General features: G+C 28.6%; 1 protein-coding gene across 2 annotated transcripts in view; it reads left to right on the top strand.

Moving 5' to 3' along the window:
• LOC100203434 (sialin) overlaps positions 1-25403 on the top strand; it is a 50138-nt gene extending 24735 nt beyond the window's left edge. The window contains exons 5-11 of one of the 2 annotated variants that reach the window (XM_065795660.1): positions 5543-5630; positions 8600-8695; positions 11526-11659; positions 17701-17850; positions 21579-21708; positions 22863-23107; positions 25162-25403. In XM_065795660.1, coding sequence (XP_065651732.1) covers positions 5543-5630; positions 8600-8695; positions 11526-11659; positions 17701-17850; positions 21579-21708; positions 22863-23107; positions 25162-25335 — 1017 coding nt within the window. In that variant the 3' untranslated portion in view covers positions 25336-25403. The remainder of the gene's footprint in view (positions 1-5542; positions 5631-8599; positions 8696-11525; positions 11660-17700; positions 17851-21578; positions 21709-22862; positions 23108-25161) is intronic. The other variant, XM_065795661.1, reaches the window with a different exon arrangement.
• The last annotated feature ends 205 nt before the right edge of the window (positions 25404-25608 follow it).

The following is a 25608-nucleotide window of genomic DNA, read 5'->3' as shown; positions in this document are numbered from 1 at the left end:
ATAAGTTTAAAATATTGATAATTTTGTAGGTTTTCTAAATGCGATAAAATGTCGATATTGGTGTTGTTGATATTAGAGCTATGGATTTTCTTAATCAACCAAGACTGGTACAAGTTGCGTTTGAGAACTTTGAAAAGATCATTAATATCATGGCTAAGACCGAGACTAGTGCTGTTTATTTTATAAGCTCTATCAATTAAACATTTAACCAGACTAACTTTGTAGAAAATGAAGTAAAACTTCATGATCCTTAATATTTTACATTAAATTTTCAGCTGGACAGGAGCCATAAATCCTAATGAGACCAGCTTTATCGTTTTTCTTATATTCGCTTTCATGCAGGTTGACACCAATGTACCTTCTGTGCTTCAAAGATGTGTAATCATCATGCGTTAAGCTGAATTTATGCCCCATTTTAATTTTTTACATAATTTCTTGTTTCATCACTTTATTTTTATCAGAAAAATCTTGATGCATTAAATTCATCACAGTTGTTGAACTTTTAGGAAGATGATTTCCTCTTTGTTGAATCAATGAGCGAATAAATTTGTTGTTTGTTATTGCATTAATTGAAACATCGTCTGTAGCTAGATCAGCTACAATTTCTTTAAGGTTTGTTTTTTGTAAATAACTGTCCATGGTTTTAATTTTTTTTTCCGGTAGTGGATTCAAGCTGCTTGATTTTCCATTTGGCCATTCTATTTGAGAATTCGAATACTTTATATTCAAATATATTTGCATTTTTTATTCAATATTCAAACATTTTTTTTAAATACTTCAATAATTTTGAAAATCAAAAGACATGTTACGCTTTCCAGTAAAATACAATCTAAATAATAAAATATAAGTTTAATTACTTACAAATTTAATTTTTTATACTTTTCTATAATATATAAACATTCAAAAGACAAAAAAAACTGTTTTTGAAAACCAATGGTTTTATTTATATTGGTTTTGACCAAAAACCGCTGTATTCAGTTATCGGTTAACCGATTGGAAACCCTACTCTCGAGTCCTTAATACAAGGGGGTGAAAATAAAAGGAGAGTAGGTGGGAATTTTAGTCATGATGTTGACAATTTTTAAGGCCTGTTTACACTGAAACTACTAATAAGTATTAACAAGCGTCATCAGCTATGTTAACTAAGTTTATACTTGTACATTAACTAGGTAACCTAATTTATAGTATAAATTGTACATTCTAACATCTCGTGCAATACCTGTCTGCTTACTTTTTCTATCTTTCTAAATCGACTTTTTCTGACTTTTGCGCTAACTTTCTTTGTTCTTCCTAAACTCACTTACTCTTGTCAGCGAAGCAGGTGATGATGCTCTTAAATGAGCTTAACTTGTCTTCGCTGGCCCGGGTATGTGAACTTTATACGGCAATTACCCTGTTTACATTGAAACTTTGATTTTTTGGTGACTGAAATAATGATTTTCTAATTTTTAAGGACAATTTATTCAGAATTTTTTTTTTTAGTCTTGAAATTTAATTTTACTGTTGATAACAAGTAAAAATTGTTAAACATGGGGCGGGGGAAGGAGGAGGGGATGGTCTTAATAAGCCTAGAGTGGGTGGGAAAATTTTCCAAAAATTGAAAAGCGCCCCTCTACCGTTGTATTAAGGGCTCAAGAGAACACTTCTAAATTTGAAAAATCTCAAAATTATTAAATACATTATACATAATGTTTTTTAAGATTTGATAAACATTGTTTTAAGATCGCTGATCAGATTTTTTTTTGAAAGTGGTGTGGGAGATGATGCCTACTTAAAAAAATAGGCATTTAGCCAGGTGATGCTTATTTTTTAGGCTCTTTATGTTACTATGTTTTAATCTGCACAATTTTTTGTCATAAAGTTATTAAATTACATAAGTATGAACATACGAATGTTAGATAACATAGATAACATGAACATACGAATGTTAGATAACATAGAATGTTAGAATGATAGAACATACGAATGTTAGCCTAAGTCAGATCAGGTTATCCTGCTACTGGTAACATGTAACCCAGTACAATCTGCTTCATGTCCTGCTGCCTTGTAGGATACGCCTTTTTAGGCAAAGGCTAGGAGATGCCAACTCCGATTAAAAACACCCCCTTGGGGGTGTTTTTAATCGGAGCCTTGGGGCTCTTGGTTGAGTAAAGGCTAGAGATGGTGTCTCGATAAAAATGCTCATCTTGGGCAGATGTTAAATGCACCCGGCTACTGTCTTGTAGAAGGCCTCCTAGGCAAAGACTTAAGGGGTAAACAGATTCTATCTGTTGACCAACCTCGCACCCCTTCTTCATCTATTAGGCTGGCGCAGATGTATTTTTAATACATTGTTTTCAGTTTAGGATGTTAAATGCTGGATCTTCTTGACTCAATGCATGGGTTTTGCTTGTGTCTCTGTTTTTATGACTAGGCAACTCATTCTATTATCTCCTAATGAGGTTACAGCTCTAAAACTCAGTTTTATGGTTCTGAGGCCGGCTGGTAGTCAGGTTTCCCAAACTCTGTGGTAGCTATCAGAGAGGCTGATTCCATCAACAGCTGAAAAATATCAAAGTATTAACAGTGCCATGTTGCGCATGGTGTCCCTGTTTGTACTTTTGGTGTGCATTGCGGAGGCCACATTTGGAGTCCTTTGTTAGGGTTTATTAGTAGTAATGAGGCAATTGCTTGGGCTATTAAATAGTGTTCTGAGTACTATCTATGCTTTGAGTTAAGTTCTTCAATCTAATTTAAAAATGAATAAAGTACCAAAAACTATAAAACACAAAAAACCATCATCATCACCAAGTTTTCTAAACCTATCATTCACTAATATTTGTGGTCTTCGAAGTAACTTTTCTTCTGTTGAGTCTTATCTCTTGCAAAGTTCACCAGACCTTCTTGATCTTTATGAGACTAATTTGAGTTCGGCTGTCTCATCTTGTGATCTCAGTGTTGATGGTTATCTTCCTCTAATTCGTAAAGACTCTAATAGTCACATGCTTGGCCTGGGCATTTACATTCGTAAGAATTCACCCATTTGTTGTGAAACTAGGTTTGAATCCACAGACTATTCTTTCATGTGCTTTCGTTTAGCACCACTTCACTCTATTGCCTTTGTCTTTGTTCTATATCGCTCTCCTTCATCTCAAGACTGCTCTCTTTTTGACATTATTTCTGATCATATTGACCAAGCCCTCTCTCTTTATCCATCAGCTAATATAGTTGTTGTCGGTGACTTTAATGCTCACCACTCTGAATGGCTTGGCTCTAGTGTCAGTGACTCTGCAAGCATTAAAGCCCACAACTTTTTCCTTTCTCAATCCCTAACTCAAATAGTCAACTTTCCAACTCGCTTTCCTGACAACCGGAATCATCTACCTTCTCTACTCGACTTATGTCTTGTTTCTGATCCTAGTCAGTGCTCAGTTTCTCCACATTCCCCCTTAGGTGCTTCTGATCACAGTTTGATTTCTTTAAAACTAATATCTCATTCTTCTTCATCATCTGAATCCCCCTATTATCGAACCTCTTACAACTACAGTAAAGCTGACTGGGATTCTTTCCGTGATTTTCTTTGTGATGGCCCTTAGGTAGAATTCTTTCGTCTTCCTGTCGACAAATGTGCTTCTTACATAACTTCGTGGATTCAGGCTGGAATGGAATCTTTTATTCCCTCTCGATGATTCCAGGTCACTCTCCTCCATGGTTATCCTCACACTGCGATTGCTAACCGAAACAGTTACTTCCATATTTATCAGCAAAACAATTCTCCAGAAAACAGGCAATTGTTTATTACTCCTAGAAACAATTGTAAAAAGGTTTTGTCTAACGCCAAAACTTGCTATTCTCAGGTCATGAAATCTCGTATCTCCTCTCAAAAATTAAGCTCTCGTGACTTCTGGAGAATCTTTAATAATATCAATAATAAGGGCAAATCTATAATTCCACCTCTGTTGTATGGTTCAGACTTTGTCACCTCAACTTATGACAAAGCTGAATTGTTTGCTAAAAACTTTTCATGAATATCATCTCTTGATTCCACTAGTTGCGTTCTACCTGATATTGCCAACAAATAGGTTGATCCATTGCTTGACATTCATATCACTCCAGCATCTGTATCTAAAGTGATTTCCTGCGTAGACTCTTCTACAGCTTGTTGCCCGGACAACATACCTGTTATTGTCTTGCAGAAGTGTTGTCTTGCAAAATATATAACAAATGTCAATCTATATTTTGTGTTATCATTAGTGTATTTAATTATATCAATAATGTTTAAATTAGCTAAATCTACTATTGTGTTTATAACTTGTTATTTGTAATACTTGATTAGTATTTTTATTTACTATTGTTATATTTTTTTACTATTTACGCTCTACTTCAAATACATATTTAAATTTACACATGCTTATATATATTTGCATATACTTATATATATTTTCATATACTTACATATGAAGATATTTATATATATAAAAAACAAAATATTATAAAACATTAAGGAACCACATGTTACAATGTGTTGTCTCGTAAGGTTAAAAATGTTACTTTTTGTTACACAAAAATAACAGAAATTTGATATGTAACAATACGCAGATATGTTATGCCGCGTTACGTAAAAGTACATATGTTATGTCTTCTTACGTAACAGTTTCATAACATTACGTCTCTTTACGTAAAAATGTTTCATCACACATTTAGACCTTAGACTAGGCAATTTTTAAATGCTGTTGTTTTTCGTAAATTATGTTAGTGTATTTTACAAATAGAGTGCTCAATGTTCTTAAAGAACAGAGCAATAATAAATTAGTAAAAAACACTTATCTAACTTTTATCTTCTGCTTGAAGTTTCACCATTGCCGGATCATCAGGAAGAGTTCTCTTCCTGATGATCCGGCAATGGATCTTCAGGAAGAGAACTCTTCCTGAAGATGAAGAGAAAACTTCAAGTAGAAGATAAAAGTTAGATAAGTGTTTTTTACTAATTTATATATATATATAAATATAAATATATATATATATATATATATATATATATATATATATATATATATATATATATATATATATATATATATATATAAATATTTATATATATATATTTATATTTATATATATATATATATATTTATATATATAAATATTTATATATATATATTTATATATATATATTTATATATATATATAAATATATATATATATATATTTATATATATATTTATATATATATATAAGCCCTAATAATTCGGAAAAATAAGGTCAGCAATAAATGGCCGACCTTAAACTGTTAGAGGTTTGCCATCAGGTCTACAAAAAAAATTTGACACATCATTAAACATAAAAACAAGGTCAAAAAATACATATATATATTTTTATTTTTTTATTTATGACTTGTGAGTTTACATGTGTAAAAATTTTTAAATAAAAGTAGTAATAACTGCTAAATGTAGTTGACAAATATTTGTAAAAACAAAATTAAAGTTGTTGAATAAACCATTTAAATGTTTAATAAGAGATGTTAATTTATATTAAACATTATAAATATTTTGTATTTCTTTAGGGAGTAACGCTTCCAGCATTACATTCATTAATTTCTCAATGGTCTCCACCAGCTGATAGGTCTAAGTTTGTTGGTTACACATTTAGTGGTATGTTTATTATCAGAATCATAGACTCTTAGATGTGTCTAGCATAAATATTACTTAGAGAAAACAACAATTTTAATTTTTGTTTTTCCTTAACTTTTTTTTTATAAATTTTGAACTGTTTTTTTGAAAGTTCTCGCAATTCTTGGTGAATAAGAATAAAATGAAGTTAATTTAAAATGTTATAAGAATTTTAGGCCTTAGGGGTTTAAATGTAGAATAAATTATATAAATGTTTTTAATTGACAGCAGGAAGTAAAATTTTAATTTAAAAATTATCTACAAAATTGTTTAGTGTATATAAAAATTACAAATTTTTAATGGTACTTTAGAAGTTTTGCCTATTGGCAATCATCTGCCATATAATTGTAAATCAAAAAAAAATCTTTTAAAATAAAAATGCAAAAAAAATAAATAATAGAGTAAGTTTTGGCGTCAGATCAAAAAAAAAAAAGAAACTAAGAAAAGTAGTTAACATTTTTTATATGTCTTATTTATCTATGTTAAATTGAGAAAGTAAGACCTTGTTTTTGTTTCAAATTAAAAAAATGTAAAAAAAAAAACTTTATTTTTCTTATTTAACCTCTAGAAAAAAAAATTTCATACAACTTTTTTTTTCTTTGCAATTACAGGCTTTACTTTGTATTCATATTCTACATATTAACAATGTATTTATTCTATACAATTTTTTACATATTAATTAGAGAAGTTTTAAGGGTTTAACATGGTCTGCAAATATTGTTGTTTTAAAAAGTAGTTTTGGTTATATTAATACACAATTTTTTTGATTGGAGTGTTGTTAGGGTCAGTGTTTGATTGAAGTGTGATTAGTGTCAGTGTTTAATTAAATTGTTATTAGGGAAAGTGTTTGATTGAAGTATCATTAGGGTCAAGTTTCAATTAAAGTGTTATGAGGGTCAGTGTTTGATTGAAGTGTTGTTAGGGTCAGTGTTTGATTGAAGTGTTGTTAGGGTCAGTGTTTGATTGAAGTGTTGTGAGGGTCCGTGTTTGATTGAAGTGTTGTTAGTATTTGATTAGGAACTCCATGCAATAAACTCTTATTCATTTTCAATACATATAAATAGCTTTATTATCATTTTTTATGATTACGAGTAATTGTGGTGTAACTTGTGTAATTTAAGTTTGTTTGAAACAATCGCAAACACAAAATCATTTGTTTTAATTGTAAAATTAATTTTTTTAAATAATTTTGAAGGCAAAAGTTTAAGTACAAACATATAAATAAGTTTTCATCGTTATTGACAATCATTTTTCAATCTTAAAGTTCAAAGTTTTTATAAAAAAACATCAATGCAAACTATATTTAATCTTAAAATATTACTAAATATAAAAAAAATATTAGTCAATAAAAGTAGTTACAACAATTAGTACAACAATTTAAGTGACTATGTTTAAAAACTAATGATTTAAAAACTAATAATTAAATTTTTTTGTTTAAATTTTTACATTCCATTAAGGTTTTTCGTTTTTACCCATGCATAGTTATGATAAAAAAAAAAAAAAAACAACAGAAATGGTAATTTAGCTTTTATAGATTTAATTAACAATTATTATAATATTGTATAGAATTTAGGGAATCTTTGAAAGGAATCAGCTACTAATTGTGGCTGACTCCTTTCAAAGATGCTATGACAGTTTTAAACAATAAAAGAAATGGAAGGAAACAAGTGCAAGCAGAGTGCAATGAGGTCTCACTGATAATATTAATGTTAACTTAGAAAAAAGAAGTAGAAGTGATTTAAAAAAAAACTTAAAAACTTTTAGTTGCAAAAGTGTTTTTTAAAACTTTGAACATTTTAGAATATCTGCAAGAATTTAAGTGATTAATTTAACAAAATATTTGAATTAGTAATACACTCTATTGCAGTTATACCTTAAGGAAATAAAACGAAGGCTACTGAATAAAATTTATGCATGCATTTTATTCAAAATGAAGTTTGAATGTTTATATTTTAACTATGACAAACAAAAATTTAAGCATTGATCTTGCATGTAGTGTTTTTTTATCAGTTACTTTGACAAATTTAAATCTAAGGTCAATTATTAGGTACAGAATAATAAAATGTTTTTATCTTTAAAACAGTTTTTTTAATTTTTAATTTTAATTTTTTTTTTATTTTGATTTGATGAAAGTATTCACAGAAAGTTTTACAGTTTTACCCATGCATAGTTTTGATAAAAAAAACAAAAACAGAAACAGTAATTTAGTTTTGACAATTGTGTTCTCCCTCCCCCTACTTCAAGACATGTGTCCTCTGCCCTGTAATAAAATATCACCTTTAAAAAGATATCACTTTTTCTGGTTGTGAATATAGTCTTCCAACAATGTTGTTCAACAATGTTGAACCTTCAGTTTGTTGATATATTTTCAAATGTTTTTGATATTATGTTTACCTTAGTTGTTAAACAAACATACTTTTACAGTGTTCAAAAGTCTTCTAAATCTGTTAATGTAACATAAACTGAATCAAAGCAGTTTATCGCAATAAAAATGTACATTTAAATTTTCAAATTGCCAGTTTATTACATGTATAAGTCAACAGATAAGGGTATTTTAAAATAGCTGATCTCATGTCTTTGTCAAGATATCAAAAATTAGAAGAATTTTTACATGCTGCTGACAACTCAAAACTTAATGATCCTGACAACAAACATAAGGAAATTTATGAAATAGCGCCTGTACTAGGCTACATTTTCCAAAATTGTCTTGCTGAGCAAGAAACTTGATAATATGATGTGAAATATGTTGTGTTATTAGTTATGCAGTGAAATCTTTGTGTCTGTTGGATATCAAAAAGAATAAAAAGCCCAAAGAGAATTGTAAATTATTTATTATGTATTGACATGAACTAATTGTTATTTAACAAAATATTTGCTTTTAAAATGGTTTAAAGTTCAATTTTTTTATAGATTGTATCAATTCTAAAAAATTCTAAAAAAATTATTTTTAGGTACTAATACTGGAACAATTTTATCACTTCCAATAAGTAGCTTGCTAGCCGGTTCAACTTTTATGGGTGGTTGGCCATCTGTTTTTTATGTTTTTGGTAAGCTTAAGTTCATTTTACATTATTTTCAATTTTTCTTATTTTAATTATGTATGATTTATATATATAAATATATATATGTATATATATATATATGTATATATATATATATATATATATATATATATATATATATATATATATATATATATATATATATATATATATATATGTATATATATATATATATATATACATATATATATACATATATATATATATATATATATATATATATATATATATATATATATATATATATATATAGTATGTATGTATATTTATATATATATATATATATATATATATATATATATATATATATATATATATATATATATATATATATATATATATATATATATATATATATATACATATATATATACATATATATATATATATACACACACACACAATGTTTGAAGTGAAAAAATAAAGTAACCAGATGATTTTCAGTAAGTAGAAAATACCATTCCACCAAATTATTATTGTATTAGAAGATTTATAAAAAGATGGTTTATACTTCAGAAAAAGGTGAATGGTTAGCATCTCGCTTCACTTCGAGATTAAGTTTCGAGCTTAACTTTTATTTTAACTTTCTTTGCCTTTGTGTAAATGCTTACTAAGCTGACTTCATGTTTGGTATTATCTGTCTAAGGGTAAGGCAGAATAGCTATTTCAATGCTTTTATGTGGTGGCAATGCAAGTGATATGACTGGCTGTAAAGCTGGAACTGAAATTGAGGTTTCAGGCATCAATGCATTTTGAGGGCTGTTGCCAATATCAGTTTCAATTGCACGTGTTTATGTCACTTAAGTTGTAATTTTGTCAATGGTTATCATTGTGTGTTGAGTGGATAAATGCCACTTGCTTCAAATGCAATAAAAGCCTTTTTATCAACATCGCTGTCTTTTTTTTATTCTAATATAATACATTTTACAGATTTCAAGATGCCAATATCAACTTCACATTATTTTGCTGAACAAGGTCAACTATTGCAGTTAAAGTGTGTGAGCTGTACCCATTAAATATCAGGATTTTATTACCTTTAAGGTTAAGCATTCCTGCTATAAACAGTTTTTCAAACCACTCAACAAATTGTTTTCTCTCCATCCAGTCTGAAAGCAAACAGTTGTCATGATTATTGAAATTAATGAAATTAATTAAAGATTTTCAATAAATATGGGTAAACTTTGGTAACCCATGTTGAATGAGCTTAAAAAGTGTTTCAATCAACTGGCTCATTTTGGACAAACCCAAATTTCAATTGTGAACCTTGCTGTCTAGGATGTTGAGTTGAAAAGATTTTCTATAGTTTCTGATTCAACTGATCATGCTAAGTCAAAAGTTATACTGAACAATTTAAAATTTTTTTATTTATTCCTATTTGAGTCAAAAAAGTGTTCAGCGACAATTTAATCAATTTAAAAACAAAAGCCATTATGACTTCTCAATGTAAAAACAATGGTTGTTTTTGAAAAGAATTTCAATAAAAAATTGTTCTGGCATTTTTTTACAGCAATGCATGTAAAAGGAGGAGTTGAAAATATATAACCTACAATTAAGCCAACTGCCTAAAGTTAAATCTAGCGAGTGCAAGAACAAGCCAGCAGCAGACTTAGCATCAGCATTATAAGATTTGAAAATATCTGTTACTCATATTATTATTTTTTAACATCTTTACTTCCTACAAGGCTGCAAGCAACCACTATTAGAGTTGGAAGTTACTGGAAGAGAAAAGATCAAGTTTATAGAGCAAGATAATGATTGACAGATGACTTAAATTATTGTAAATTATATGAATCAGGAAAACAAGATAAAGGAAGAGAATTCCAAAAAACTGGGGTTTGAGGAAAAAAATTGGACAAATAAGAATTTTTAGAGCACTTAGGAACAGTCACAGCAAAAGGATGAGACTTGATAGAATGACGAGTAACACAAGAATGAATTTTAGTAGATGGCACAAGAGATGCTAGCTCTTTAGAGCAGTGCCCATTATAGTATTTATAGAAAAGAAAAAGAGAAGCAACATTATGATGATGTGATAATGGTTGGAGGTTGACTGCATGAGCAGGTCCAACTATGTTTACAATGCTTTTTTGCACTTTTCTCAAAGAGAAAGGCATCATTGGGAGATCTGCCCCAGATCTGGCAACAGTATTCCATGCAAGGACAGATTTTAGATTTATATAGATAAAGAATAGAATCTGGAGTAAGAAAGTAGCAAGCACGATAAAGAGATACAGCCTTAGCAGATGCTAATTTTGCAATCGATTAATCCTAGAAGATGAAGGGTAGATGACTCATTGAGTATATTACTGTTCATAAATATAGGAAGATCTAGATCATTGCGATAATGATTAGCTGAAAAAAATTGAGCTTTATCTGAGTTAATTCCCCATGCTGTAGTAGAAATGAGATCCTCTTCAAGCTCAATTGCCCCCTCCAAGTATTCAGAGAGTGTTAGCTTTTTGTCAAGACAAGAATAAATTGTAATATCATCAGCAAACAATGCCACCTTAGATGTGAGAAAACTAAAATTAAACTGAATCCAATATTTTTTTTTTTTTTGCAGTCTCATGTCAGAAAGCAACATGAGACTGAAAAAAAAATGATATTGGATTCAATTTAGTTTTAGGCCGAGAAAAATCAAAGATATATCAAATCACATTATTTTTATGTTCAGAATAGTAATGCATATTTATAATATACATATATTTATATATTTATATAATTTAATATTTTATATATATATATATATATATATATATATATATAGATTTAGTATTTTATATGAAATTTTGTTCTTTAATGTACAAACTAACAGGTACTCTTGGTATTGTTTGGTTTTTCTTGTGGCTTTTCTTGGTTTTTAATAATCCAAATGAACATCCATACATAAGTGAAGCTGAAAGAAATTTTTTAAACAAAAACCAACCAATCTATTCCTTAGACAATAAGGTAAGTATTTAGTTCTATTTATGAGTACTTATTTCAAATTATTTTGTTGACCAAATTGAATTATTATTGTTGACCAACTATAAGGTTTTTCTACTAATATTATTCTGCCCATTATAGCGTCTAATCAATATCTAGATGTATCAGAGGTTTCATTTTCTTTCATCAAAATTTTATTATGCAAAATGAGAGGCTCAAGCTCAACAAGCAGGTCCAACAAAATTTACATTATGTAATTTTGGACCTTGTTTAAAAGAGAGATTAGTCAAAATATTACAGTGTTATTCTATACATGGACGAATAGGAGGTTTATAGAAGTAGAAAATGGAATCAGAAAGAAGAAAATGGCAAGCACAATAATGAGAGGCACCCAAATGCTAACTTGCAATGTATAAATGGTTTTTTTTTTAAGGATTTATTGAAATGACCTAAATTAGTATAAACATAAAAAATAAACATTCTACTTTTTTAGAGATTAATGAGAAATAATAGAGAATCAATGATGGAACCTTGTGGTACCTCAAAAGTCACTGGAAATAAAGGAGAGTGTTGTCCAATAGACAACTTAATCAGAAACTTTAGTTAAAAAAAAAAGATTTAATTATTTTAATAACAGTTAAGCCACATAAAGAGAGTTTATGGAAAAGTCAGTTTAGTAGGTTAGTGAATAAAGTGTATGACTCCAGATGAAATAATATTAGAAGATCTTTAATTAAGGGGTAAACAGATTCTATCTGTTGACCAGCCTCGCACCCCTTCTTCATCTATTAGGCCGGTGCAGATGTATTTTCAATACATTGTTTCCAGTTTAGGATGTTGAATGCTGGATCTTCTTGACTCAATGCATGGGTTTTGCTTGTGTCTCTGTTTTTATGGCTAGGCAACTCATTCTATTATCTCCTAATGAGGGTACAGCTCTAAAACTCAGTTTTATGGTTCTGAGGCCGGCTGGTAGTCAGGTTTCCCAAACTCTGTTGTCGCTCTCAGAGAGGCTGATTCCATCAACAGCTGAAAAATATCAAAGTATTAACAGTGCCATGTTGCGCATGGATGGTGTCCCTGTTTGTACTTTGCAGAGGCCACATTGGCAGCCCTTTGTTACGGCTTAGGGTTTATTAGTAGTAATGAGGCAATTACTTAGGCTATTAAACAGTGTTCTGAGTACTATCTATGCTTTGAGTTAAGTTCTTCAATCTAATTTAAAAATGAATAAAGTACCAAAAACTATAAAACACAAAAATCCATCATCATCACCAAGTTCTCTAAACCTATCATTCACTAATATTTGTGGTCTTCGAAGTAGCTTTCCTTCTGTTGAGTCTTATCTCTTGCAAAGTTCACCAGACCTTCTTGATCTTTGTGAGACTAATTTGAGTTCAGCTGTCTCATCTTGTGATCTTAGTGTTGATGGCTATCTTCCTTTAGTTCGTAAAGACTCCAATAGTCACACGCTTGGCCTGGGCATTTACATTCGTAAGAATTCAGCCATTTGTCGTGAAACTAGATTTGAATCCACAGACTATTCTTTCATGTGCTTTCGTTTAGCACCACTTCACTTTATTGCCTTTGTCTTTGTTCTATATCGCTCTCCTTCATCTCAAGACTGCTCTCTTTTTGACGTTATTTCTGATCATATTGACCAAGCCCTCTCTCTTTATCCATCAGCTAATATAGTTGTTGTCGGTGACTTTAATGCTCACCACTCTGAATGGCTTGGCTCTAGTGTCAGTGATTCGGTAGGCATTAAAGCCCTCAACTTTTGCCTTTCTCAGTCCCTAACTCAGATAGTCAACTTTCCAACTCGCTTTCCTGACGACTCAAATCATTTACCTTCTCTACTCGACTTATGTCTTGTTTCTGATCCTAGTCAGTGCTCAGTTTTTACACATTCCCCTTAGGTGCTTCTGATCACAGTTTGATTTTTTTAAAACTAATATCTCATTCTTCTTCATCACCTGAATCCCCCTATTATCGAACCTCTTACAACTACAGTAAAGCTGACTGGGATTCTTTCCGTGATTTTCTTTGTGATGGCCCTTGGGTAGAAATCTTTTGTCTTCCTGTCGACAAATGTGCTTCTTACATGACTTCGTGGATTCAGGCTGGCATTGAATCTTTTGTTCCCTATCGACGATTCCAGGTCAAGCCTCACTCGCCTCCATGGTTTTCCTCACACTGCGATTGCCAATCGAAACCGTTACTTCCATATTTATCAGCAAAACAATTCTACAGAAAACAGACAATTGTTTAGAAACTCCTAGAAACAATTGTAAAAAGGTTTTGTCTAACACCAAAACCCGCTATTCTCAGGTCATGAAATCTCATATCTCATCTCAAAAATTAGGCTCTTGTGACTTCTGGAGAATCTTTAATAATATCAATAATACGGGCAAATCTTAAATTCCACCTTTGTTGTATGGTTCAGACTTTGTCACCTCAACTTATGACAAAGCTGAATTGTTTGCTAAAAACTTTTCATCAATATCATCTCTTGATTCCACTAGTTGCGTTCTACCTGATATTGCCAACAAACCGGTTGATCCATTGCTTGACATTCATATCACTCCAGCATCTGTATCTAAAGTGATTTCCTGCGTAGACTCTTCTACAGCTTGTTGCCCGGACAACATACCTGTTATTGTCTTGCAGAAGTGTTCTCCGGAGCTGTCATCTATACTCTCAAAACTATTCAAAAGTGCTTATCAGAGTCTTGTTTTCCAGCTTGCTGGAAAGCGGCATCTGTTATCACTATTTTCAAAAATTCTGGAGAGCGATCTGATTCGTCTAACTACCGTCCCATTAGTCTTCTTCCTATCATAAGCAAGGTTTTTGAGTCTTTAATTAACAAACACTTAATTTCTCATCTTGAATTTAATAACTTACTTTCTGACCATCAATATGGATTTCGATCTTCTCGTTCTACAGCTGATTTGCTAACAGTAATAACTGATAGGTTTTATCGTGCATTAGATAATAGTGGAGAGGTTAAGGCCATCCCTCTTGACATTTTAAAAGCTTTTGATAAAGTTTGGCATGCTGGTCTTCTCCATAAGCTTTCTTCTTATGGTGCATCCGGCAACATCTTTAAGATTATTGAATCCTTCCTTTCCAATTGTAGTATAAAAGTTGTCCTCGATGGACAGCACTCTTCTTCTTATTCTGTAACTTCAGGGGTTCCTCAAGGTTCTATCTTTGGCCCTATACTCTTTTTAATTTACATTAACGATCTTCCAGATATTCTCACATCTAAGGTGGCATTGTTTGCTGATGATACTACCATTTATTCTTGTCGTGATAAGAAACCAACACCCTCTGATTGCTTGGAGGGGACATTTGAGCTTGAAAAGGATCTCACTTCTGCTACAGCATGGGACTCACAGTGGCTGGTGAACTTTAATTCAGATAAAACTCAGTTTTTTTCAGCCAATCGTTATCGCAATAATTTAGATCTTCCTATATTTATGAACGGTGATGTACTCGATGAGTCACCTACTCTTCATCTTCTAGGATTAACTCTTACTTCCAATCTTTCTTGGAAACCATATATCAAATCAGTTTAAAAATTAGCATCTGCTTAGGTTGCATCTCTTTATCGAGCTCGTCACTTTCTTACTTCGGATTCTATTCTCTATCTCTATAAATCTCAAATCCGGCCTTGTATGGAATACTGTTGCCATACCTGGGGCAGATCTTCTAATGATGCCCTTTTTCCTTTAGACAAGGTGCAAAAATACATTGTAAACATAGTTGGACCTGCTCTTGCAGCCAACCTCCAACCATTGTAACATCATCGTAATGTTGCTTCTCTTTCTCTTTTCTACAAATACTATAATGGGCACTGCTCTAAAGAGCTAGCGTCTCTTGTGGCATTTACTAAAATTCATTCTGGTGTTACTTGTCATTTAATTAAGTGTCATCCTTTTTCTGTGACTGTTCCAAAGTGCTCCAAAAACGCTTATTCGTCTAGTTTTTTTTCTCGAACATCAGCTCTTTGGAATTAGCTTCCTTCATCTTGCTTTCCTGATTCATATAATTTGCAATCCTTTAATTCGTCCGTCAATTGTTATCTTGCTCAACAATCTTCATCTTTTTTCTTTCAGTAACTTCCAACTTTAATTAGTGGCTCCCTGCAGCCTTGTTGGAAGCGAAGATGTTTAAAAAAAAAAAATTAAAAACGATCCAAGACTTTTGCCAAGAATAGTAAGGTTTATTGGGAAATTTCTTAGTTTTTTTTTAAAGTTGTAACCATAGATATCATATTTCAGCAGGAAAACAATACTTAGTTAAATATTTTTTAAATTGTTAAAAGAGTATTGCTGAGAGTTCTTGTAAATACCTGTGTAAGGTCAACAGAAATGTTACTAGGAGTACAAAATTTAGAAGAGTTTAAGTGAGAAATAGCTTTAACAATGAAAGCAGCTATGATGACAAACAATTTATAACTATAGTTTCTATGAAATGACAAGAAGAGTGCAGTTATTAGGTATAAGAGATGACTTAAATGAAAAATTCTTTACTAATCACTTTACAAGTCACCCAATGGTACCAGACGAGTTTAATGAAGGGCTACTAAAATTGTTATTTTAATCCAGTTGTCAAAAGGACTTTTTTGCATCAAATTAATTTTATTATATTAGTGAACTAAATTATTGGTTTTAATAAAAAACAAATATTTTACTAATTAAATTAGTATATTGATAATTACATTTTACAAGTTTAGGCAAAAAATATTAGGGTAAAAGTCACTTAACTTTATATTAAAAACTTCAAAAACTTTATATTAAAAAAATTTCAAAAACTTATTCAACTTAATTCAAAATTATTGTGATAGATGTAAAGAAAGTCGTAAGATTTTTAGTCCGAAAAAAATTAAATGTTTAAGTTATAAATTATAACTTAATAATGTGATTTAATTTACATACTAACCCATACTAACTCATACTAAATCTTTTTCAACAAAATAAAAACTTTAGTTTAGAGTGAAATTAAGGTAATAGGTTTTAAGAACAATTTCTTAATAGAATAATGCACTTTATTTCCGCATTTTCCTGAAACAATAGTTTTACACATTGCGTAAAACTATTGTTTCAAAGTAATGTATGCACCACCTAACATATTAAAATTAATAGATCAAGAAATTTACAAAAAAAATTTTCTTGCGGTTTTTTGATAGTAAACAAAAACAACTTTATACGACCAATTCAAATAAAATTTTTAAAATATGGCTATCCTTTGCACCTTATATGTGTGTATATATATATATATATATATATATATATATATATATATATATATATATATATATATATATATATATATATATATATATATACATATATATATATATATATACATATATATATATATATATATATATATATATATATATATATATATATATATATAATATATGTATATATATATATATATATATATATATATATATATATATATATATATATATATATATATATATATATATATATATATATATATATATTAGGGTGCATCCAATGCCCCATACATTCAAAAATTGATCTGTCTCTATTCTTAAAACTTTCTATTGGTTCTCACAAGACACTGTTGAATTTTTTTAAAATTAAATGAGATTTAGGGGGGCCACCTAAAGTTTGAAACTTGCTACGAGACCCTAAGCAGAATAAAAAAAAGTTTTTCAAATGTTTGTCATGTCGGGTCTCGAAAGAAGCGAAATTTTATTAAAATTTCAAAAATAATATAAAATTAGCACAAGAATTATTATTCTAAGTTTATTGCATAATAAAAATTATTTTTTAACAATTATAAAAAAAAAATTTGAAAAAATTTAACAGAGTGTCTTGTGAGAACCAATAGAAAGTTTTAAGAATAGGTACAGATCAAATTTCCAAACTATGGGGCATTGTATTCACCCTAATATACCAATTATCCCTGCTTATTTGTTTTTTAGTATGGATACAGTGCCATTTTATATGTATCTAAAATAGTCTTTAAACAACAACATTTTAACTAAATTTTATAGTTCCAAATTCTTTTTTACCATTTAGAATGTGAAGGTACCATGGGTTTCAATATTTTCTTCTTGGCGTGTTTGGGCAATACTGATTGCTCATTTTTCCAATAATTGGGTGTGGTATATGGTTCTTACCGGACTTCCAAAATACTTCAAAGATGTTCTTGATTTTAAATTGACAGAGGTATTTATTTTTAATTATGTATTAGAGTGTCCCAAAATCACACTCTTTTTTTATTTGAATGGGCATTAGAGTTGTTAACCGGAAGATTTTGTACAATTCGGGAAAAATAAAGTTCTTTCCAAAAGATATTGAAAAAAAGGAATTTATTTTTTACAAAACATTTAAAACCGTCAATGTTCATTTCGCTAATGCTACTTACAAAGTTTAGCCTTTCGCAAGTTGAATTACAAAATAAAACTATTTTGCTACATACAAAAGTAGCGCTTAAGGAAGTCGCACTTGCGAAACGAGCTCTTTCACTAAAAGGCGTTTTAAATTCTATATAGAAAGTTTGTTTGTTAAAAAGTTATAGTTGTAAAAAATAAAATCTTTATATATGAAAATGTTTATAATAAAATTTTATTTTCAATATCGCAATATAGTAATATTTTGAGGTATTACTTTTTTGAAATAATGATAAAGAACCAAATTTCTTTCGAAATGAAACTGTTTTGCACTGCAACCTACGAAACAGTTCTTAACGGAAAAAAACTTACAAAATGCAGTATAATAAATATATTTATGTTTTATGAATAAAACAACTAGAAGTATGAATACCTAAATACATTTCCTTATAAAAAATGGAGGTACATAAGGAACTATTTACTTTGTTGATATTAATGTCCAAGAAAGAGATATTAGATTTCTTTTGTAGTTTTATCTCACAAGGTAAATTTAATTGAATGTTCAACTGATAGAACCTTTAAAATTAATAATACTAAGCTTAATTTTTACTATGACATTAAAAATCTTTTCAACATTCTTAAAAGCAACATGTATCCAACTTATAAATAAAGTTTATATTTCTTATCTTACCAAAAAAACTATTTCTACTAATCAAAACAAATGAAAACCATGAAGTCATGGAAAACTACTTTACACTTCTTTGAGTTAGTAATATATCTATGACTTTTCTGTGACCAGATGTTCTTGAGTCATAAATCAATATTTGTACAAAAGTAATAAAAAAGACATTAATTCGATTTTCTCATTGAAAAAGGTCTCCAACAAACCAAAAATTTAAATTTACCATATATGCATATGAATAAAATTTCAAGCAGTTTTATTATCGTTGTTTTTTTTTTATTCTATTTTTTTAATTGGTGAGTTATTATGTAGTTTTTAAGCATTTAACAGTTTATTGTTACATTCTAATATTCTAAATTATAAATAAATATAAAATTACAAACTTAATAATATATCAAAGAAATGTTGTGTAGTATTCAGCTTAATTAAAACATAACAAACAATTCTTATGCTTTGTTAGACAAAATAAATCTACTCTAGAGGTTCTCTTTCTTTTTACAGATGTCAAAAATATTTTGAAGACACTTTATTGCTTGTTCTGCATACTGATTTTTTCTGGGAATTTCCAGCCTTGATGGTTCCTGATTCCAAAACCTTTTCCTTGTGTTTAACATTTTTTTGCCACCGTGGAAGTTGCTAAATAGCTTCGGATAATCATCTGCATTGTACATATGGTCAGTAAACCAACGGTCTACTCATCTGTAAGGGATTACCTACAAAATTTGTAAATGAACTTACAAATTCCGAGTAGTGAGTTCTCATTCTTCTCTCTGGTATGAGAATAAATGTCAAAAGAGCTAGTATTGCTCATGAGTTCCATCTTGCATTGTTTAATGTAGGTATTTTATGAAACTTTACTTTAGGAAATACTCCAGATTCTTTAAAAAAACAGAAACCCGAGTTAAACGAAATAGAAATTTCATATAATTATGCCATCCTGCTGATTCATTAATCACTTCTTTACCATTCTTGAAATTCTTCCTGAGCTTTTCATAGTTCTTTACAAGTTCTGCAATAAATGGTTCAATATTAGTGGATATGTTATTTTCTCCAAGTTCTTCATCTATTACTATGCTAAGGACTTGGTCAAGAACATGATGTTGACAACCAATGAATTGTGGTTCTTTCAGTTTTTTTCAGCAAAATGTTTTTGTATCTGACTGAGAATCCCATTCCTTCTTCCAGTTTTTACATTCATAGTGTCTGTTACAATCATCTTTATACTCTTTCATTAATTGTATTCATTGAGAAAAGTAGTATCTGCTTTTTTGTCTGGGAGATCTAGTGCTGTTAACTTAACTTCTCTTTGTTTATTCTTCAAACTTGATATTCTTGGCGTCTTTAACATTTAACATCTTTTGCATTTAACATCAAAATGCGTCTTTAACATTTAGCATCTTTTACATTTAACATCAAAATGCAGTGACCAGCTTTCTAAATGTAGTGTTTTCTTCATTTTTTCTACAACAAACAATTTAAATTTTAAGTTGTGCCCTGCTGTTATCTTCCAGTGATTGCTCTTCTAGTGGAACAGTTTTTCTTTTCCTATGTGACTCATACAAGATTTGTCATACAGATCATCTTGTTTCTTTCAGTAGTGGAAGCACTTTTCTTATAGAACATTATGAATGAAGATAATACTTGAATAAATTTCTGAAAAGCAATAATAATAAATATAAATGCTATTGTACTTCTATATTATTTGACTGCCATTTTGCGAATACAGATTCATATATAATTATTAGCATTGCTCAATTAGACAGCTTATATAGTCTAAATCTTTCTGATTTCCATAAACTCCTAGATGACTCCAGAAAAGTCTAGAAAGTTTCAGAGGTTTCTAAAAATATCCAGAACAATACAAAAAATTCTAGAAAGTTCTAAAAGGTTAAAGAAAATTCTAGGTTTCAGAAAGAAATGCTACTGCCTGCATATACTACTTCTTTACCATTCTAAAAATTACGTGTTGTGGGTGACGTTTTTTGAAATTTAATCAGAACAAAACCCATTTTCATTACTTTTGAGCAAAAGTTCTTTGATTTATATAACAGTAAATTAAATATTTTACAAAAAGTCATAACCCTAATAAATATATATATATATATATATATATATATATATATATATATATATATATATATATATATATATATATATATTAGTAAGAAAACATCAATGAATATGAATTCTCTTAATACAATTAATAATTTATTATTAGAAATTTTTATGGATTATGGTTACCAGCATCATCAGCTTGTAAAAATTATACAAAAATTTTTTTTGTAATGTTAGAAACAGTTTAAAATTAACTGATGTCAGCAGTTGAATGGCTTCTTTCTTGCTTACGTAAAAATGTAAAAAACGAAGTCCAAAATTTAGTTTTCACAAACTACCCGTTATCTAAATTAGTTCCCCCATTTAAAGGTGAACATTGGTACCTAAGTTATTATCCAACTAATCTAAAATAGAATAACATTAGAGTAATAAACCAATATCATTAAGTTAATCATAATTACATTTAGTAGATAATATCGATAGCATTAAATAGATAATTGTTACATTAGAAAAAACAAAGTTAACATAAAGAAAAACTATAATTCTCCATTTTCAATTCTGAAAAGATAAAATGCAAACATATTTTACAAAATATTTTTTATCCTGCTTGCTTATTTGTTTAATTGTTTACAGAAACATTTCTGTAAATAGTTGTATTTAGCCTCTATCAAGTCATTATACTACAGATTATTAATATTATTGTACATTGCAATATGTTCATTGCATTATGTAAATTGCACTATGTACATTGCATAGTTTACAGAATATAATTTTCTATTTATCTAATCATTTGTTTTAGTAATTCATTTTTTTATTTATTTATTTAGAATGGTTTCTTATCTGCTCTGCCTTTTATAGCAGCATTTGTAGTATCACTATTTATTGGCTGGTTTAGCGATTTTATAAGAAAGAAAAAATGGACAACTACATGTACTCGAAGATTTATATCTGCGATTGGTTAGTTTATAGTTTCAATGTAATAATTATAATCATAAAAAAGTTTTTTGTTGTTTGTTATTATGATAGCATGTAGGTTTTTTAAAAATATCTATGGCATTATCATCTGGCACTCTAACATTGTAAATTTACAAAAATGAATGATAAACGCTATGGAAATAAGGTATTTAATTTCAAAAATTAGACCATAATCCCAAACCTACTGAATTTTGCAGGTTTATACATGAAAGTTATGTAATAATTAGTGGTTATTTGACAATAATCAATTATATACTTTCTTATGGAAAACAGCAGAACATTGTGAAATGATTTGTCTCTAGTAGTTTTTATTTTAGTTTAGGGTCTTTAGTTGTTTTTTTTTGTTGGCCGTGGTAAAGTAACACAGATAGATCTTCAAAAATCTGAAAAGATCTGTGAAGAAGCAGTGTTGGTAAAGGTTTTTAAGGAATTTCATAAAAAAAATTGTTTTTAAATGTATATTGTGTATTTAACTTTTTCTTGGGAATATAGTTGACAAGAATTATCCTTTGTAATACCATAAAATAATCTCATTATATGATCATGTTATAAGCAATTTTGCTTAAGTGTATTGTGGTAGTTTTTTAAAAATTTGAAATATTTTTGAAACCTATTTTAAAGCAAAAGAATATTAATGTACCTAGGTGGTACAATGTTATCTTTTAAACGCTTAAATGTACCAATTAATCATTGAATATTTAATCAAAAATTACATTGTTTATATTAAGTGTAAAGTTGATTAATACAATTGTTATAATTGATATTTTATAATGATATATATATTTTTTGATATATTAATTTCATTGATAACTGAGTAAAGAAATTACTTTAGAATAAAACATTTTTGAGATGTTGCAAGTATTAGGTATATTACTAATAAAAATAATCATATTTAGTTATTAGGTTTGAAACTAAATAATGAGCAATAAAAGTATAAAGTAGTCTGTGGCCACACTAAAGGTAAAAAGAAAACAAATAAAATCGCCATAAAACAACTAGTTACCCATTTAGCAATTAAAAAAGTTTTATTATTTCCCTTGCTTAACTCTCTAAGAAACTTTATTTAAAAGTTTTTTATTTCATTTTTTAAATATTTTTTTGTTTAAAGATTGAAATTGGTTTTTACTTCTTTTAAGGTTTCTATCCATCTGCTGTATTTCTTATTCTTGCAAGTTACTCAAGTTGCACAAATATTGCATGGTCAGTTTCTTGCATGGTGCTTGCAACTGCTTTTTTAGCTCTCAATGGTAGTGGATATTTAGTTAACCATTTAGATATAAGTCCAAGGTTTGGTGGCATTTTGATGGGTTTATCTAACACCCTTGGAACAGTTGCTGGTTGTATTACACCATCTGTTACAGGGCATTTTACAAACGGTGATGTAAGTTATATTGTTTCTATATACTCTCTGATGTTATCAAGTATTATTTAAAAACTTTAGCATATAAATTTTCCCAATAGTCACACACGAGCAGCGAATGTCTGAGGGGAAAATGATGTACATTAGAATAGAGGAAAATTAATTTTCCAATGAAGCATATTTAGATATACTAATACAATGACAAAAATATGACAGTACACCAAAACAATACTTACAAAGATAATAAAAACTTTTTATTTACACTTTAAGTGAGATAGACAACAAGTATATCACTAAACAAAAACTTACAAAATAAAATATTGACTGCAAAATAAAAAGTATGCATACACTAATGTTAGGCTTGAGAATAGAAACGTAATTTGTGTAGTGGTTAAGTAATAAACTTCTTCTCAGAGTCCTGTTTATTATTACTGTTATTTTGAAGAAGATCAGTACTAATAACAACTTTATTCCGTAAGTTAAACGTCATCCCCACTTATGATTTACCCCGCAACTTACACCTATTCCATACTGCAGTAAAAAAAGGCTCACTACAAGTAGCCATAACCCAAACACACCCAAATTGGTAGAAGCACCAATATTTTTTTTTTATGAAACAATGTTGAAAGTGTAGATGCACCGTATAATATAAATAAATATAACTAAATCAAATTATTTATTATACCATTGGTAGAAAATATGAAATAAATAATAATTCCAATAGAAACACTAAAATAAAACTAAAACAACTGAAGTTAAACAAAAAATACTAATAAAATTATTTTTTTAAAAGTTAAACCTAACAGGTAATTTTAGCATAAATAAACCCCAGACGATTTTTGGTGATATTTATTAACCCAATCGAAATAAAAATATTTAGTTTTATTTGTTTGGGAAGAAAATATATTGGTTCAATGAATGTTACTTTTTCTGTTTTGGTATCGATGTAAAAAACTAAAAATTTCAAATTTCATTGTAATAAACAAATTTTTGATGTAATAAAAAATCAACGGTTTATTGTTTTTAGACTAAAAACACTATAACATTGATTATTTATTTTTATACTAATAGTTTAAAAACAAAGAATCGATGATTTAGTGTTTTTAGTATAAAAGCAAAGAATCTATGATTTAGTTTTTTTAGGATTAAGTTTATACTTCAAGTTGTTAATGCTTTTTTTTATATAATGTTGTTTAAAGTTGTCTTGTTGTGCACAAAAATTGCTGAATTTATTATAATGAATTCACTGCTTAAAATACTTTTTTTGGTTGAATTAATTTTTCTGATTCTGTTGGCAAATGTTTATGCTAGAGATAATTAATTTTTTTGGTTCTGTTGACAAATGTTTATGCTAGAGATAATTAATTTTGTAAATAACACTATTGTAGACAGTTTCAACACTATTGTAGACAGTTTCAACACTTTTGTAGACAGTTTCAACACTATTGTAGACAGTTTCAACACTATTGCAGACAGTTTCAGCTCTATTTTAGACTTTAACAATAGTATATAAATAATATTTTAATGTTGGTTAATTAAGATCAAAAAAATTAAAATCAAAATCGCTTGTATCAAAGAATCTTACTAAAATTTTCTAACTATTGTTGGTTGCCATTCATTTTTTAATCTATTTTTTTTTTCGTATAAAATTAAATGATAAATCTAAAAATATATAATATTTACTAAAAGGCCCTGGGGTGGGGTTTAAAAACTTTTTAAAACTAGGTTTTAAAACTAAGCATTTATAAACAGCTTAATATGCTAATTTTATTTAAAAAATGCTGATTTTTGAAATTATCTCCAGAACGGAAAATCATCAGACTTTGATTCTTTTCTTATTTTGTATTTTTTATTTGAGTAAAATTATTCAGGTATATTTTTAAGGGATAAAAAAGTCGAAATTACCATTCTCCCAGAAAAGTGCCTTCTTTTAAATAACCTGGTAATTGTGGAGTGCATGTAAAAAAATTTTCGTTTCAAATTTTTATATATTATATAATATGTTGATATCATATGTTACAATGCCATAAAATACTTATGCATCTTTAATATTGATGTTTCTTGTTTATCTTTAGCCGTCTTCTAAAAATTATAGAAGTGTATTTTTTATTGCTGCTGCCATTTGTTTCTTTGGAGGAACATTTTTTATTGCTTTTTTGTCTGGCGAAGTGCAACCATGGAATGATGTCAATGGTGAAATATACAAAAACCCGCGTTTTTTGGAAGAACAAGAAAAAGAAAATAAATAAATGTGTTTTATTTTTTTATTTTAAGGTATAATTATAATGGAAAAAATTCAATTTTCAAAAAAAAAAAGAAAAATTTAATTTTCTAAAATTGAGTTCAAAAACACAAGTTTTTTAAAATAGAATTTATAGATTTTTGTTATCAATTTTGAAATATGAACTCAAACTTTTAACTATATCAAACTTTTAGCTAATTTTGTTTCCTTTTTTAAGTAAAAAAAAAAGATCAATATAATATATTAAATAATATCAGTTTTTTTTTTTTTTTTTGTCGAA

The sequence above is a fragment of the Hydra vulgaris genome, chromosome 04 (assembly GCF_038396675.1).
Source record: "Hydra vulgaris chromosome 04, alternate assembly HydraT2T_AEP".
In the NCBI taxonomy this organism is placed as follows: domain Eukaryota; kingdom Metazoa; phylum Cnidaria; class Hydrozoa; order Anthoathecata; family Hydridae; genus Hydra; species Hydra vulgaris.
Note: the sequence above shows the minus strand (reverse complement) of the source record. Positions and strands in the feature narration are given on the sequence as shown.